Source organism: Podarcis vaucheri, assembly GCF_965113315.1.
Source record: "Podarcis vaucheri genome assembly, chromosome: 7".
Taxonomy (NCBI): domain Eukaryota; kingdom Metazoa; phylum Chordata; class Lepidosauria; order Squamata; family Lacertidae; genus Podarcis; species Podarcis vaucheri.
This window is the reverse complement of record NC_138765.1, coordinates 88,713,045-88,730,221: the sequence shown is the minus strand read 5'-3', so window position 1 is coordinate 88,730,221 and position 17,177 is coordinate 88,713,045. Positions and strand designations below refer to the sequence as shown.

The 17,177-nt window shown below is 44.1% G+C and overlaps 1 protein-coding gene and 1 long non-coding RNA gene across 5 annotated transcripts in view; both read left to right on the top strand.

Annotated features, from left to right (window-relative positions):
- The first annotated feature begins 52 nt into the window (after positions 1 to 52).
- LOC309536558 lies at positions 53 to 1,240 on the top strand. Its single transcript, XR_014221617.1, has 2 exons — positions 53 to 981; positions 1,017 to 1,240. It is a non-coding gene; the product is annotated as an uncharacterized lncRNA (long non-coding RNA).
- Positions 1,241 to 7,527: 6,287 nt separating this feature from the next.
- The window catches only part of HECTD4 (HECT domain E3 ubiquitin protein ligase 4), a 110,965-nt gene continuing 101,315 nt past the window's right edge, over positions 7,528 to 17,177 (top strand). For 2 of the 4 annotated variants that reach the window (XM_082229627.1, XM_082229625.1), the window contains exon 1: positions 7,528 to 8,044. In XM_082229627.1, the coding sequence (XP_082085753.1) occupies positions 7,853 to 8,044 (192 nt within the window). In that variant the 5' untranslated portion in view covers positions 7,528 to 7,852. The remainder of the gene's footprint in view (positions 8,045 to 17,177) is intronic. The other 2 variants (XM_082229628.1, XM_082229626.1) reach the window with 1 other exon arrangement.

The window sequence follows — 17,177 nt, the reverse complement described above, 5'->3', positions numbered from 1 at the left end:
TGACCCTGAGGGTTTTAACATCACAACCACACACTGCGTCCTTTGCTATTTCTACATTCTGGGTTTTTCTTAATACCTAAACATGATGTGGCATATTGCGGGGTAGCTGTAAAGAGTGAGATAACGGCTGGTTGAAGAATCTTCCTTTGTTAATCTATTTGTTCAATAAGATTTATATGCTGCATAAAGGTAAAGGACCCCTGACCGTTAAGTCCAGCCGCAAACGACTCTGGGGCTGCGGCGCTCATCTTGCTTTACTAGCCGATGGCGCCGGCATTTGTTCACAGACAGTTTTCCTGGGTCATGCGGCTGGCATGACTAAGCCGCTTCTGGCAAAACTAGAGCAACACACGGAAACGCCGTTTACCTTCCCACCGGAGCAGTACCTATTTATCTACTTTCACTTATTGGGGGTGCTTTCAAACTGTTAGGTTGGCAGGAGCTGGGACTGAGCAATGGGAGCTCACCCCATTGCGGGGTTTCGAACTGCCGACCTCCTGATTGGCAAGCCCAAGAGGCTCAGTGGTTTAGACCACAGTGCCACCCGTTTAATTGTAGAAAAAAAATCTCAAAGGGGAAAGACTGATTCCATGCGATCCTGCTTAGTTTACAAGGCCAGCAGTGTCTTTGTAGCAGATCAAGACGTGAAGGAGATAAGATTTCACAGCTGAAGTGGAAATCTCTGCACTACTGTACACAAGGGGTCTGAAGTGTACAGAGGGAGGGGCTGTACCTGTGAGCTATTAAAATGAGGGCCTTGAATGGTACACAGTGTTAGTCATACTCAGGGTAGACCCATTGCAGTGGGCCTAATCAGCATGTGGCTACCACTGAATACTGTCTGTTGCCTTTTCTCTTACTTCAGATCAACTCTGCCTTCATGCTTTCACCGTGTTCCAGCAGTCCAGCTCTACGGTGGAGAGCAAGATTTAATTGCCAAAATGTGGCTGGCCACAATTTGTCAGTAGAGGGAGCTGGTGTGTGTAGCGTTTTGTTGCAGGTGCGCCTTCAAGAAGTAATCTATTAGAACAGGGCAGTCCAACAACTCATACCAAGCGGGCAGCAAGAATAATTTGACACGGAACCCACAGGCCACACACGGAATTAAATTTCCATATCGTTAATTATAAAGTGTTTGCAGTATAGTTGGTATTATTTAATATACATGATATATTTATGTATGTATAACTACATAACTAATAGATTAGATTTAATTTATTAAACAAGTTTAATACACAAACACAGGGTGTGTCACTGGCAGAGAAAGATGCACAGCACAGAAATATAGAAGAACCCGGGATCAGGGTTTGTGAGAGAATCTTGAAATCCCACCCGAGGAAGATCTGAGGTCGGGTATAAGAGCAGCCCTGAAGCAATTGCCACCATGTCCCATCTCTCCCACTCAGTTGCAGTCCAGCCTACCTCTCTCCTTGCCCATCCTGGAGAGGATGGAGGGAAGAGGCAGAAAGTCACAGGTTCAAGATCCTCTTTCCTTACCAATTAATAATAATAATAATAATAATAATAATAATAATAAATGTTATTTATTCCCCAGCCAAGACCGGGCTCAGGGTGGCTAACAACCAATAATAAAAACAAGTTGATTAAAATACAATTTTAAAAAAACAAGATTAAAATACAACATTAAAACATTCGGATGCAGCCTCTTCACAGGAGGAGAAAGGAAAAAGAAAGAGGGGGAGGGAATCAAACTGATTCTAAGCCAAAGGCCAGGTGGAACAACTCTGTCTTACAGAAATCAGATCCTGCAGGGCCCTTGTGTCATGAGACAGCATTCCACCAGGCCGGAGGGGTCTTTGGTAGGGACCATGACATTTATGGTTTTAGGCACAGTTTTGGTTCCCAATATGAGGGTGGGACTCTGTAGCCTTCCACTTGAAGTACAACTCCCACTATCCCTGGGAGCTGATGCAACATGGGTCCGACAGCATCCAAAGTAACTATCCGTTGACATTATTGCTGTGCGAGAGGTGGGCTTCCCGCCATTCAGAAACGCTCCATTTTTTAGCAGTGTGGTTTAATCTGTAAAATTGTGAAGACATCCTTCAGTTGGGATGATTGGCAAAATCAAGGTAAACACTGCCAGAAATTGTGTGAATGCATAAATGGCTCTACATGGGCAATCATTTCAGGTCATCTGCTTTTTTTGAGTTTTGGCTGCTGCCCAGTTTAGCTGACTCATTGCTTTTCGCCGAGCACAGAATGGCTACGATCCTCCCCACCACTACCACCCTCCTCTCCAGCCTTGGGACAGCTAATAGAAAATGTTAGAAAGGTATCTGCTCCCAAAAATAGATGCAAAAACTCCCTGGTGTACTTCATTAACGTCAGATCTGCCTTTGGCAAAACATCTCACTTAAAACAGCAATCGAGGGCAAAGGGAGGAGGAAGGCTGGATTGCCTGAGGAAGCGATGGGAGGGAAGCTTTGGATCAGAGAGGACAGAAAAAGAGCAGCTAAATTATTTTTCTAGTTAGTGTAATTGGTTTTGGTAGTCAACAGGGAGGAAATGTGCTATGGAGCACTTCTTAAAATTTCTATTTGTTCGTCTGCAAGTAAAAGTGGACATACTTAAGCTGTGAGCCCACTAAGCACAGATTTGGTTCAAGAGTGGATTGCTGGGCAGGAAAGGATTGGATCTGACTACCACATTTTTAGACATGCACACTGGGTGATGGCCACTGTGAGTCACAATCACCCAGTGGTTGCAAGGTGAGTATCTTGCATCTTTACAACAGGAGATACAGTACAGGGCAAGGGCCGGAGCCTGAATACAACCCTTAAGTCATAAATAAAATGATGTAACAAGCTGATGTTGCCATGTTGATGAGTCCGGAATGTTGATGAGTCCGGAAGGTTAAGCTATCATCCCTGTGTATATAGGAACGAACATTAGCAAGATTATTTGAATGAGGCCCTTGTTAGTCATCATTAGATACACACACAACGCCTTTAATTTGAGAATTTCAAGGGCAAATAAGTTGAACCTCATAGGCTGCCTGTGTTGCTTTATACTCTTTGAATACCCCAAGGGCAAGGGCAGGAAAATCCAAGCATGAATAAAGATTCAAATACTGTAGAACAATCATGTTTGATAAGAGTAAGAATTGAGAGCAATAGAAGAACCTGATGGATCAGGCTAATGGCCCATTTAGTCCAGCATCCTGTTCTCACAGTGGATGAACAGATGCCTATTCTGGGAAACCAGCAAGCAAGACCCAAGCACAAGCACGCTTTCCCCTTCTGTGGTTTTCAGCAACTGATACTCAGAAGCACTGCTGTCTCTGACCATGGATGGATAGCATTGCTACCATGTCTAGAAGCCAGCAATAACCATCAATTTCTCAAATACTCTGAAAGTCATCCATGCCAGTGGGTCTCTTCCGAACCTGTATGGGAGGCTAGAATCTATAGGAGGAAGCTTGCTGAACCAGCCAGGCTGGTTCTTTTGTTCCTTTGCCTTAGCTGCTCAGCTACCGTATTTTTCGTCCTATAAGGCGCACCGGCCCATAGGACGCACCTCATTTTTTGGGGGGAAAATGAATTTTAAAAAATTATTCCCCCCCCCAGCCCTGGCTGCCGCCCCAAGCCTTGCGCTCGCCTGCCCAAAGCAGGGGAAGCCCTCCGGAGGGCTCCCCGTGCTTCGGGGTGACAGGCTGCCGCCCCAAGCCTCGCGCACCCGGCGGGACCTCCTGCCGGGCGCGCGAGGCTTGCATTCGCCCCATAGGACGCACCCAGATTTCCCCATCATTTTTGGAGGGGAAAAAGTGCGTCCTATGGGGCGAAAAATACGGTAGTGGGGCGAAAAATACGGTACCCCCCCACTTATCGGCTAATGAATGGGGGTGAAATCTTGCTCAGTTCAGCAGGTTTCTATGCAAATCCCTTTTGTGATTCTTTATCTGTTCTGCCAGACCTATGCAGGCAATTAAGAACACATATTTCTACAACGGTTAACCAATATCTGTTTTTAAGTTTTTCTGTACCATTTTAACAATGCTTTTATGTATTTTTGTTGTAAACCACTTCAATATTTTTAATGAAATACTGGCATATAAATATGTTTATGAATAAATAAATAGTTAAGGAAATGTTGGGGAAATGGAGTGAACTGCTTTGTGAATCCCCAGGAACATGACATTATTTATCTGTTTAGCTGCAACTTTGCTCGCTGGGGCTGATGGGAGTTCTGAGCCCAAAACAACTGGAGGGCACCAGATTGGCAAAGGCTGGTTTAACCCACTGGGCATCAGGGACAAAGGAAGGAATGCTGAGTGATTAACTTACACATTTTCAAAGGTTGGACTCTGCCAAAATGCATCTCACCTTTCCAACTTGAGCACTAATTTGCACATTCTCATTAATAAAATGCCAATAACTATTATATTTCCCTCTTGCACCCCACTTTTCATCACTCAGGTACTGCTTGTCTTGCATTTATCTCAAATAACTTCACTCAAGTTTCTCTCATAATATATATGGTGTATAAAAATACGTTGTAATATGATGCCGGCTATTTTTTATTTTCCTGTATATTTCTGGCTTCAGACTTGTATACTTCAGCCTTGGAAAGACTGCATTCCCTCTGCCTCTGGGAGAGAGTCTTGCAGAGCAATAAGCCTGTTATCAGATGGCACTTTGGAGATTTGTAAAGCAATTTAAGCAAAGCAGGATGAGAAAACCATCTAAGGTACCTGATTCTATCGCAGGATCGGTTCTGCTGTGTATTGGAAAGAGTCTCAACATTCTTACATACATACTAAGAGCAGCCCCCTCAATTGCAATAGCATGAGATGAAGCAATAGCATGAGATGAAGTAATAATAATAATAATAATAATAATAATAATAATAATAATAATAATAATAATTATTTATTATTTGTACCCTGCCCATATGGCTGTATTTCCCCAGCCACTCTGGGCAGCTTCCAACAAAGATTAAAAATACCGGTACATTAAAATGTCACACATTAAAAACTTCCCTGAACAGAGCTGCCTGTTCAGCAAGAAGATATTGAAGTGTGAGAGGAAGACCTAGAAACCAAAGGCACAGGAGGAAAGGATAGCTTTGAAGTGAAAGGAGGAATCTAGCTAATTTAGGACTACCCTCCTTCATCTGGAAGATGGAAGGCTTTGAACCTAACCAGACTTATCTGGGAATAAGCCTGTATGAAAACCAGCCAACCTGTGTAAGGCAGTGTTTGGCACTGTTTGAAGCATCTAGAAAGTTTTGTTTAGTGATGCTGAGCTAGAAATAAGAAAGGAATCGAGTATAGAACATGATAGGGAAATCAACACAAATGGGAAAATGACCAGAAACCATTCTAAACCAGGAACAAACGATGACATCAACTTAGAGCAAAATCCTGCCTTTTCTAACCTGACGCCCTTCAGGTTGTTTTGGACTATGACTCCCAAAGCCTTTCCAATACCAGACAAGAGATAAATAATAAAAGTTTATTATAATACTAATAGTGATAATAATTTTATTATTTATACCCCACCCACCTGGCTGGGTTTACAGCATATATAAAACATACTGTAACATCTACATGAAGCCGTTGGGAGAGATCATCAGGGGATTTGGGCTGGGTGTTCATCAGTATGCAGATGATACCCAGCTCTACCTCTCTTTTAAATCGGAACCAATGAAGGTGGTGAAGGTCCTGTGTGAGTGCCTGGAGGCGGTTGGAGGTTGGATGGCAGCTAACAGATTGAGGTTGAATCCTGACAAGACAGAAGTACTGTTTTTGGGGGACAGGAGGCGGGCAGGTGTGGAGGATTCCCTGGTCCTGAATGGGGTAACTGTGCCCCTGAAGGACCAGGTGCGCAGCCTGGGAGTCATTTTGGACTCACAGCTGTCCATGGAGGCACAGGTCAAATCTGTGTCCAGGGCAGCTGTTTACCAGCTCCATCTGGTACGCAGGCTGAGACCCTATCTGCCTGCGGACTGCCTCGCCAGAGTGGTGCATGCTCTGGTTATCTCCCGCTTGGATTACTGCAATGCGCTCTACGTGGGGCCACCTTTGAAGGTGACCCAGAAACTACAACTAATCCAGAACGCGGCAGCTAGACTGGTGACTGGGAGCGGCCGCCGAGACCACATAACACCGGTCTTGAAAGACCTACATTGGCTCCCAGTACGTTTCCGAGCACAATTCAAAGTGTTGGTGCTGACCTTTAAAGCCCTAAACGGCCTCGGTCCAGTATCCCTGAAGGAACGTCTACACCCGCATCGTTCTACCTGGACACCGAGGTCCAGCACCGAGAGCCTTCTGGTGGTTCCCTCATTGCGAGAAGTGAGGTTACAGGGAACCAGGCAGAGGGCCTTCTCGGTAGTGGCGCCCTCCCTGTGGAACACCCTCCCACTTGATGTCAAAGAGAGCAACAACTACCAGGCTTTTAGAAGACATCTGAAGGCAGCCCTGTTTCGGGAAGCTTTTAATGTTTGATGTATTATAGTATTTTAATATTCTTTTGGAAGCCGCCCAGAGTGGCTGGGGAGGCCCAGCCAGATGGGCGGGGTATAAATAATAAATTAATTATTATTATTATTATTATTATTATTAGAGGCTCAAACCTGCAAAATTGGCATTATCAGTGCCACGCTCTAACCAAACAGCCACCCAGGCTGACAAGAATTTTTAAAGTTGGCATGTACAATGGGAACAGGATTTATTGGTTTGTGTTTTGTTTTTGCTTTTGTTTTTATCATGTATCTAGTGTTTTTATCTTGTGTTTTGAACTGCCCTGAGATCTACGGGTGAAGGGCGGTATAGAAATTTAACGAACAATACAAATACTAAATGAAAATTTAAAAGCATGCCCATTTACACAAACAGGGGTGATCGGAACTTTGAAATACATAACTTATTTACAACCCGTTTGGCTGGGGAGAGCCGTTTTGTGGGTTATGAGACTCACTATGAACCCTGGAAGCATATAACAGTATTGTAAAATAAAAAATAATGCCGGTGATGACAGCTAAGTGACAAAAGGACAAAATTTTTATTATTTGCGCTGTGGGGCATGTAGCCTGTGAGGTGACAGAGACATATTTGGAAGCTCCTTGAGGGCAGGGACCCTCTGCACACGGAATAGGTACAAACAGGGAGGACGACGGTTCGGTGGAGAGGGAGAGAGACAAAGAACTCTCCCCTTGGGCCAAGCCGAATTTTTTTAATTTTCTGAGGGAAATTAAAAAAGAAAAGCAGCGAAGCCGCCGCAGGGAGACCAGGCAGGAGGCGCCTGAGGGGAGAGAGGTGGGCGGAGCCAACCGGCTCGAAAGGGGGCGGGCTCCTTATTCCCTGGCGGCCAGTGAGCGGGCCCGGTCGTCGACGTCGTCGTCGTCGCCGCCGCCGCTCTTCTCCCCTCCCTTTCGGAGCGCGCGCACCTGTCAGTCACTCCCGCCCGCTCGCTCGCCGCGGCCTCCCGCTCCCCTCGCTCTCTTTCTATCACCGTTCGACGCGCGCGGTGCATGCTGGTCCCTCCGCCTCAACCGCCCTCCGCCTCCAACATGGCGTCGCGCTGTCACCTGTGTGTGTGAGGGAGAGGAGAGGGGAGAGGGGAGAGAGGCACCGCCTGACTGACTGGGCCCCCCCTCGACCCTCATCACCCACCCCACCCCCCAAAAAAAATCCCTTCGCCCCCCGCTTTCCCCTTTCTCCTCCTCTCCCTCTTTCTCCTTGGCTCGGCTCCTCCCCGCCATGGCGGGGGGCTGAAGGGATCCGCCTCCCTCCCTCAGCAACAGCATCCCTTCCCCTCCCCTACGCTGAGGCAGGTGCTGTCAACGCCGCCGCCTCGGCTTCACCCGCCACCGCCGCCGCCTCCTGATGGGGTCCCCGGCAGGCGCGTTGGGTTCGGCGGCTGCTGTGGCAGCGGCCGCCGCGGCAGACTCTGCGCAGTGGCTGTCGGTGAAGGAGGAGACCATCTTCCTCCACGACGGGCTGATCCGGGTCACGGACCTGGCCGAGCTGCCCAGCGAGATCATCGGCGTGGCCGAGCCGGGAGACGCGGAGCTGGAGGTGAGGAGGAGGGAAACGGGATGCGGAGGGCGCAGGGGGAGGGAGACGGGGACTGGACCTGGCTGCCCTTCCTCCTCCTCCTCCTCCTCTTCAACAATAAGGTGGGGCAGGAGGGGGGAATCTGTTCTTCACCAGCGCCACAACTGTAAACACACACTTTCTCCCCCCCCCCCCCCAGTTTAGGCTTATAAATGGAGCGTCTATGGGGCGAGGAATCAGGTCAGCATCCTCATCCCTGCAATTTAGCGATGGATTGTGTGGGTGGGGTGGAATTTGGCCTCCTCCTGCTTCTTCTTCACCATCATCTTCAGGGCCTGCTCACCTCCGCAGAGTGGGCTTTTAACAATAAGATGTGTCTGGCCTTCATCATCTAGTCTACATCATTATATTCATTGCTTCCCTGTGAAGTAGCGTTAAGATTAGGGGAGTATCTTGTCATAATCATAATTGGGCTTTAACAATAAGATTGGTGGGTGGGTGGATCTGGCATTCATCAGCATTGGTTGTCATCATCATCACCAACATCTGACCTCCTTAAAGGGGCTTTAACAATAACATTTGGGAGGGGATGTCAAGGTGAATGGGGTGGTAGAGAGGGGAGAGATGCCAAAGGGTCATAATGAGGCAGAGGATAAAGAGGAATCTATTCCCCCTTGTATTTCTTTTCTCCTCTCAGTGATGATGATGATGTTTTTAATCAACAATTTATTAAGATATTTCAGAGTTAGGGGGTGATTTTGACATCTTTTACAACCCCAAAGGATAGGGATGGCGGAGGAGTAAAAGACGAGATGTTCATATGTGTATGCAGTACCCTAAATCAAGAGGTTAGAAAAGACAGGGTATCAATTCGGGGGGGGGAGGTGTCTTCAGAATTTGTGATGTTGGGAAGAAATGTGGTGTTGGGAGAAGTGTCGGAATTGGGGGTACCCCCAAATCAAGGCTTTGGAATAAGGTAGGATGTGAAAACTCTGGTATGGAGGATAAAAAATGGTGGGTTACTGAAATGGAGAGATTTGAAAGAATGAAAGAGGACAGAAGAAATATGTGACAGTGGGCATTAAGTTGGAAGGAATATGGGGAAGGGGAATAAAAGAAAGGGTAAGGGATCACAAAGAGCAGTAATTGAAGGTAGGGTGCCAGTTAGTAAAAGGTAGGGTAAGATTGAAGAGAAGGCCAAAAGGGGAGTGGGGATAAGATGAAGAGTCAAAATGAGAAGGGTATAGGTATGCTGTTGGTTAGTGAGCAGACTGGATAAATTGCCTTTAGGCTTTGGTAAAATGTGAGGAGCAAGAAGAGTGAGGAATGGGTGAAAGGAGCTTAGGAGAAGCAAGGTGAAGGTGATGGAGGATATACTGTGAAGTAGTAGGGGATTGTGGTTACTAGATGGAGGATGGGGAGCTGTGAAATCTCAGGTGCAAACTCAATAAGGGGTGGTGATGAATGGTTTTGGGTGGGGATGAGAGAGGAGCACCTGACTGTTCCAAAAAAAGCCTTGATGCGCTAGGATCATAATTAGGTTAGGGGGGAGATTGATAGATAATTAGGAGAGAATGAAGCAACAAGTCATACACATGCCTGCCAGGTCTGACACCCAAATTTGTTGAAATGATGATGATGCAAAGGTGATTCAGCACCAGGGAAGGTGCAGGATGTAAGATGATAAGGCTTTCAGAACCTTGTTTTGAACCAGGAAGGGCAAACCCTCCCTGTCTTCATTGCCCAGAGAGCAGTCTCTTGAAAATTGATGTTATGGTGTTCTTAATTATTATTATTTTGTTATTTACCAATAATTATTTTCACAGTGAAATATCTGGGGTGTTCTTAAGTACTGAGTATCTAAACTAGAGGTTATAATGACTGTTGAAAGGCCGAGGGAAGTAGCTATGATTCTTTTCCACTTCAGCCTCCTACTCCAGTAAATATGGGCAGTTGAACTGTAGTTAGAGAGCAATTGTGTGTTGTTTGAAATATGTAGTTTGGGGAAATTGCTGTCAGTCATTTCTGCTTGCATCTCTTCCCTGGTCTGCATCTCTTTCTCATGCACCTCCCTCCATCACCCCGCCCTCTCCCCCAGCAGTGTGGCTTGCAGTGACACAGGTTCTTTGTCAGAAGCCGGGTGGCGTGAACCGAATGGGGATGGTTCAGCAAGCGCTGCATTGAATGCTTATATTTGATCACCTGCAGTTGTTTAGGGGCTCAGCAGAAGGTTATTTCTTATTGCTAAAAAGAATCCTGAGCAGTAACAGATTTAGTAGCAAGCAGCCTGGACAAAATTATTACTGTACTCTGATGATAGCAAGGTTAATTCCTTGTTCATGCCCTTCAGCTTAATGTGGAAAAAAGACTTAATATTTCTAAACATATTTTCTTTTACTGTTGTGCCCACCCCCCGTGTTATTAAAGTGAATTCTACTAGCTCTGCAAGGCTATGCTTTTGTTACTGACATCTGCTGTTTCTGGGGGAGTTAAGAATGCAATGATTAATTAGTCTTGTGGTCTGGAGTTCATTTTTTTGGTAACAGTACAGCTTATTTGCAAAGATAGAGTTGAACCCATTAGTTAAGCAAACATTAATGGTCAAATCGCATGTCTGGTAGTTGTTATCTGGGCTTATCCATGGCATTCCTATCCATAAGTTGATCATGGACTGTGCCATGATTCCAAGGTTTGCTTAATTAAGCCTCCTGCTGTCCAGGCTTGAAAATTTATGTAAAACTTGCTACAGAATCAAAATGGATATGTGAGGCCTTTTGGTAAGGTGAAAGAAACTGCAGCTGACAGACATTTCACTCTTGTACTGTATAGTATGGATTACGAATTCGACATGGGTTTGTTGGAATAACAACATTAAGGGTTATTATATTTATCTATCACCCCATGATTAAAGGAAGCCATGGAAGGAAGGAAGGAAGGAGTAAATTGGCACCAGATGGAAGAGGTAGCATTGAAGCCCACCAGACAGAGAACAGGAATATTGTGTCTAACCTGAGCCTAAGCCAGATAGTGCTAATTTTGGCACTAAGGTTTGCAAAGCCACTGGAGGCTTGGGATAACTGACAAGGATGGGGGTGGAGTGTCTGATGGTTGTGCCTTGGGTGGGGTTGGGGAGAGTTGACTCTTTTCAGCTCTGTGTTACAGACAGTCCATTGACTGACTACACTACGCCATTGGTTCAGCTTATCTAGAACCTGAGACACTCCAGTAGCTTTCCATTGTACACATAGTATAAACCCTTAAGTGTTTTGTCATTAAATGTGTTTGCTTAAAATACGCCCCTCGCAGCACTTTATGGTGTATTGTTGGCCACTTCATCTTATTTCTTTACTATGCATTTCATACATTGTTTCTGTAAATTTTGTTTGAGCTTGCCCCAGTACACCACTGACACACACTTTGGCAAGAACTTGGGAAAGTTGCCTCATTAGATAGGTCACAGTTAATTAGAGCTCTTTGCAGCCTGTCTCAGTAATTGTGTCATGAAAAGTATTTAAATGGAATAACAAGAAGCTTCAGAAATTCATTCAGGCAAAGAAAGAGTTAGAAGTGATGGTGATGGAGCCAATTCAGGCTTTCACGTATTGGGGGGAGGGGGAGAAAAGGGTTTGGGCACATATGGTTGCAAAGATAAAGCTTCCAAACATTGGCAGACTGTAAATTGGTGCAGCAGCATCTCACTGCCCTATTGTGGTGATATGGAGAGCCCTGGTGGTCTCCCATTTGTGTTATTCATATGCTATGAATTTCAGAAAGAGTGGAGGAGAGTAATGGGACTATTTTGAGGGCAGGGTGTTGTAAAATGGAATAGAGATTACATGTTACCACAACAAGGAGTATGGAGAAATAACACACTTATAAATAACAGATTCGCAGTGTACTAGTCAGGAATAGAGGTTCTCACTCGTAGTAGCAAGCAATGTTGGAGTTTCATTTGAAATATGTTAGTTTCAGGGCTTCTTCAGATGGATTGTAAACAATAGATTTAATGTGGTTATAGCCTGCTATCTCAGGGAGGTCAAATGCACAGTAATAGTGTTTACTCCAGGATCAGAAACATGGGAAATAATAGCAGGAGATGAATATTGTGCTTATGTCCTGCTTGCTGACTGCCCATAGGTATCTGATTGCCCACTGTAGGATACAAGATGCTGGACTAGATAGGCCTTTGGTCTGAAAGGCTAATAAAAAATTGGTCCTTTTTTACTGTCTCAGGGGTCAGCTATGCTTTGCTATAGGTTCATAATCTAGAAGCGACAAGAATGCTCAGTTGTAGCCTTATTGAAAAGAAAATAGTTCTTGGCCAGTAGATACTTGTTTTTGACCCAACCACATATTACCATATTTTCCCGTCTATAAGATGCCCCCATGTATAAGACGCCCCCTATTTTGGGGAACTCCGATTAAAGAAAATGGGGGAAGATGGCCCAGAGTATAAGATGCTGCCTAATTTTTGACATTATTTTTTAGGGGAAAAACCTAGTCTTATACACGAAAAAATACGGTATATTTATGTGAGGCTGTTGGACCTGAAACAATTTTAGTCTATCCCAAACTCCTTAATGTGACTGTGGGGAACCTTTCGCCCTCCAGATGTTGCTGAACTCCAACTCCCTTCAGCCCCAGCAAGCATAGCCAATGGCCAGGGATGATGAGAACTATAGTTCAGCAAAATCTGGAGGGCCAGAGGTGCCCCACTCCTGCCTAAACATCTCAGAAAATGTGCATAGCATATACTGATAACTCCCACACCAAAGGGAAGAAGGTATCTCACACTTTTGTTTGAATGTATGCTTATAGGAGCCTAGACATTTTTTAAGAGGAGCACCTGTTCTCTGGACAGCTCCTAGGGAAGATCAGATTGACAGATACCAAATCCACAACCTTTTCAGTAATGAATCCAGAACTGCAGAATAGCTTTCATGGGAAACTCCTTTAAGTGGGCTTTGAAGCAAGACTTATGAATCTTGGGCTTATATTTTTGTATTAACAAAATACCGTAAATAATATTGTTTAGAAAGACTTCTCTCTTTTAAAGGTAGGATTTAAATGATCAAAATGAATAAATGCCTACTGCATTTGGGCACCCTGTCATTCATGGACCTGTCCCCTGTCATGTGTGTTCCTGAAAATTATGCAGTGATAGTAATTGTTCAGCAGTGCACATAGAAGTATGTAGCCAAACTTGATAACTATGCCCTGGTATATTCTTCATTCAATAAATATCATGAACTTAGGTATATCAAAGATACATACAAAGTACTCACAGGTCCCCTTCTGATATTTTACATTCTGTGATTAGAACAAATAAGTTGAACAGCAGCAGAGCTTGGCAGTTTGTTCTAATCAAGGTGTTACTTGAGTTGTCAGGTGTGCCAAACCCCTCTTTGACATGCTATCTGGGGGATATTGTTTGTCCTGCTGGGGACTTGTTAATAGACATTTCATGACTGACTACAATGTTCCTTGTGAGGAACAGGTTTAGACAGGCTTGGTGGTAATCACAGCCCATCTGTTGAGGAGCAGGCCTGTCATCATCTTGTTCTATACAGTGGTACTTCGGTTCATGAACTTAATCCATTCCAGAAGTCTGTTCTTAAACCGAAACAGTTCTTAAACTGAGGTACGCTTTCCCTAATGAGGCCTCCTGCCGCCAGTGCCCTTCCGCCATCTGGTTTCCGTTCTTAGACCGAGGTAAAGTTCGCAAACTGGGACACTACTTCCGGTTTTGCAGAGTTCGTAAACTGAATAGTTCGTAAACAGGGCTGTTCTTAAACCGAGGTAGCACTGCTTTGCGTCTTCGCTCTCACCCTTTTGTGCTTCTGCCATACTTGCACACATCCTGGATAGTTTATCAGTTCTGTGCAAAACTCTGGTGGAGTTCCAGTGTACACATGATGTCCCCATGCAAGTAAGGAAGAGCTACCCTGTTTATTTTGTAGAACTGTTGTCATGCACACAGAGCTGCTTCCCATATGGACAAGGGAGCCTTTGTTCACATGGACACATTTCCCATGCGATCAAGAAGCCTCTGGATTTGAGGATTTTAAATGCAAGGGAAGAGCTAAGTGACAGCGGCTACCACTCTGTACTTGGTGATGCTAAGCATCATTTAAGGGTAAAAAACTAATTCAGAGGAGCCAAATGAGTACCCTGCAAGTGTGTAAGATGGCCATTTCTAAAAACTGACCTAAACTTTGTTCTATTTCATTTAATCAAAGTCAGTGGTGCATATTTACCTGGAGCTGCTGTAAGCCCTAGGAAGCTTTCATGTGCCTTAGAAATTACTTTTGCTACTAACTGGTGTGGCAACATTCTCCAGAAGTTCTCACCGGTGATTCACCTTTTCAGTAATGGAAGACTGTACAGGGAGGAAATTATAATTTCTTAACTGGCCTCATTTGTATCTCTTTCTTTGGGTGGCAGCATGTCAACCCACCAATTATTTCATTAGGATTTAACTGATAGGTGTCTAATGACTAAGCAACCTGTGCAGATGGAAACATGCAGGAATGCTCTTGGGCAAACAAGGGAGTGATAGTTCAACTGGAAATAAAGTTGAAGATGCAAATGACTTTTTCATTGTGAAAGGTGTAAAGAAGTTTATGACCGATTTCTTAGCAAATATATTATAATCTCTGACTTGGAGTGGGTCAGATATTTTGAGAAATGTTTAAAGTAGCCATTTTAATTTTATGGTGTTTGTGTCTGTCATTCCAGAGGGAAAAGCAAATAGCCCTTTTGGTGCATGTAAGCTCTTGGCCACGTCCAGCTCAGCTCTTTGGATCCTAGCCTTTGTTTTTCTCCAAAGAATTTCATCCCATGTATTCATGTCATTGTCCTTTTTAGCATGTGCTCCATTCAACTGCCAGCTTGTGCAGTGTAGGTTAACTGAAATGTATGAGCATAGACGAACCTTCTTGTTCAGTGCTGGGCTTGGGATGTTGCCAGAGCTCCACAGAGATTATTCTGGCACCTGGGAAGCATCCATGATGGATTAATTCTCAGGCAAAGGCTTCCAATTGCAAACTTCCAGCTGAATGTTAAAAGGTGGCACCATTCAAATTAGTAAAACAAAACAATTGTTGAGAAGGCCAGTTCTGCTTCTTTGAACAGTGGTTCTCTAAGATTAATACATTTCCTATTTGGGAGTGTTTCAGCACATAAAATGAATGAAATATGAAGAAATGGGAAGGGGGGGTGTACCCTGTACTAGACAAGAAACTGTCAACTTGCAAGCTCCAGAGATCTTTTGAGCTGCCAATTGATGAATCCTGGTGAGCATTACCATTATGGAGGAGTTGTGAGTCTTGCGTCCTAAGCACTGTGCTAAAAATACACCTCTTCGTAAGTTGCTGTTTCTTTCCAGGTTGGGATGAGAGAAGCTTTAAGTTATTCTGCTTGTATTATTTTTTTTAATACCTTGGCTTAGCATATGCTTATAATCAATTGCTGCCAAAGTGACTTCACATTGGGTTTCAGTATTTGTGACTTGCTGCCTTGCACTTTGTAAGTGGCACTTCTAAAAATGCTGGTTAATACAGAAGCAAAAACCAGAATCTGCATCTACATTTAAGACCAACCAGTCTACTGGTGTTCCAGGGGCAACACACTTCCATGCTTTGGGCTTACTGAAAAAGACACAGGGTTGTAACAAGAGGAAAGACAATAAATAGGAAAAGCAAGCTTTGTGCTAGGCTTTTCTGCCAGGGAGCCTTGCGTGTTGTAGAAGTGTTCTAGGCTGCACAGTCTGTTCAGGCATAGTGCTGTCCAATCCTCTTGTCCCTTGCTGCAGTGCCATGTGAGTATTAGGGCTGTACTTATTGCAGGCAAATTTTAATAGTATTATGAGTTTTCCAGGAAATCTGTATACCATCTTAATATTGCATAGTGTTGATATGCTAGCCTACCATGAGTGGTTAAAAATGTGGGCTAAAATCCTTTGAAAATAAAATACTGTACTAAATTACTGATAATCACAGAACCCCAGGGTCCCCCAAAGAAGTTGCTGCTCGAGACCCTGAGACAATTTGGTGGTGTGTGTGTGTGTGTGTGTGAGAGAGAGAGAGAGAGAGAGAGAGAGAGACGCTTTCTCTCAGCTTTTGAGATCTCTGGAATATGTTAAAATTATATCTTAAAATGTCCTAAGCTGCATTGGAATCACATGGTCAAAAAGTTGGAGCCATTGGGCATTGTAGTGTCTCGGCAATTTTGTCACGATACAGAGCACAGTTTAATATCTTTCAGCACAGAAGTCTCAGTTTCATGCATGTTTGATGTTTAAGTGCCACAGTACCTAATTATCCGTCCCCCTTTTCTTTTGTGTCATGTCTTTAAATTGTAAGTTTGAGAGTAGGGACTGTAATTTTTTTATTGATCTGTAAGTTGCTCTCGGAGCCTTTTTGGCTGAAGAAAATGCTTTCAATCAATCAATCAAGGCTGCAGATTGTTTCCATAGTTTTTAGACAGATAGAGCTCTAGTCCCCCTGTTTCACAGTTAATGAAGTGAAACAAGTGTCTTTCAGTTCGTCCAGGACAGGGATGGAAATTAAAACTGTCTATCCATTGAGCTAAACATCTAGAGAATCAAAGTGCATAAATCAAATGTGAAATGGGTGTTGAAATGTGTAGACCACCGAAAATATTGACTGTCACTAAGTCCATCTATATTCAGTAGTGGTTCTTAAATTTCACTGGATCCAGGATGAGGAGGACCATTTGACATACCTGAATGAGATCTGCCACCTCTGACATTCATAGAAGTATATTTAATAGCTTTAGAATTTGTGCAGACCCCTTTTGCTGAATTTGGCTAACAGCCCATGGGATGCGTAATCTTGGGAAAATATTGTGACACCAGTGGTAGTAGCAGCAGAGTCACTTGCAGACCATTAGTACAAAGCCTCTTTCAGGAAAAAAGGCATCCCATGCAGGAAGAAAAACCTTGGTGATACTTTCACCATTGAGAGCTGGAAACTGTTACAATTTTGTTATTGAATTTCTTGATCATTTTTTCTGTGGTGTCTGCAACACATACATAGTTTCCTCGTTTTGTCGCTGTCAAAAATGCAGTCTGCACTCATGGTATCAGTAAAGAAAAAGAACTATTCCCCCTCCATTCTCACAAAATTCCTTG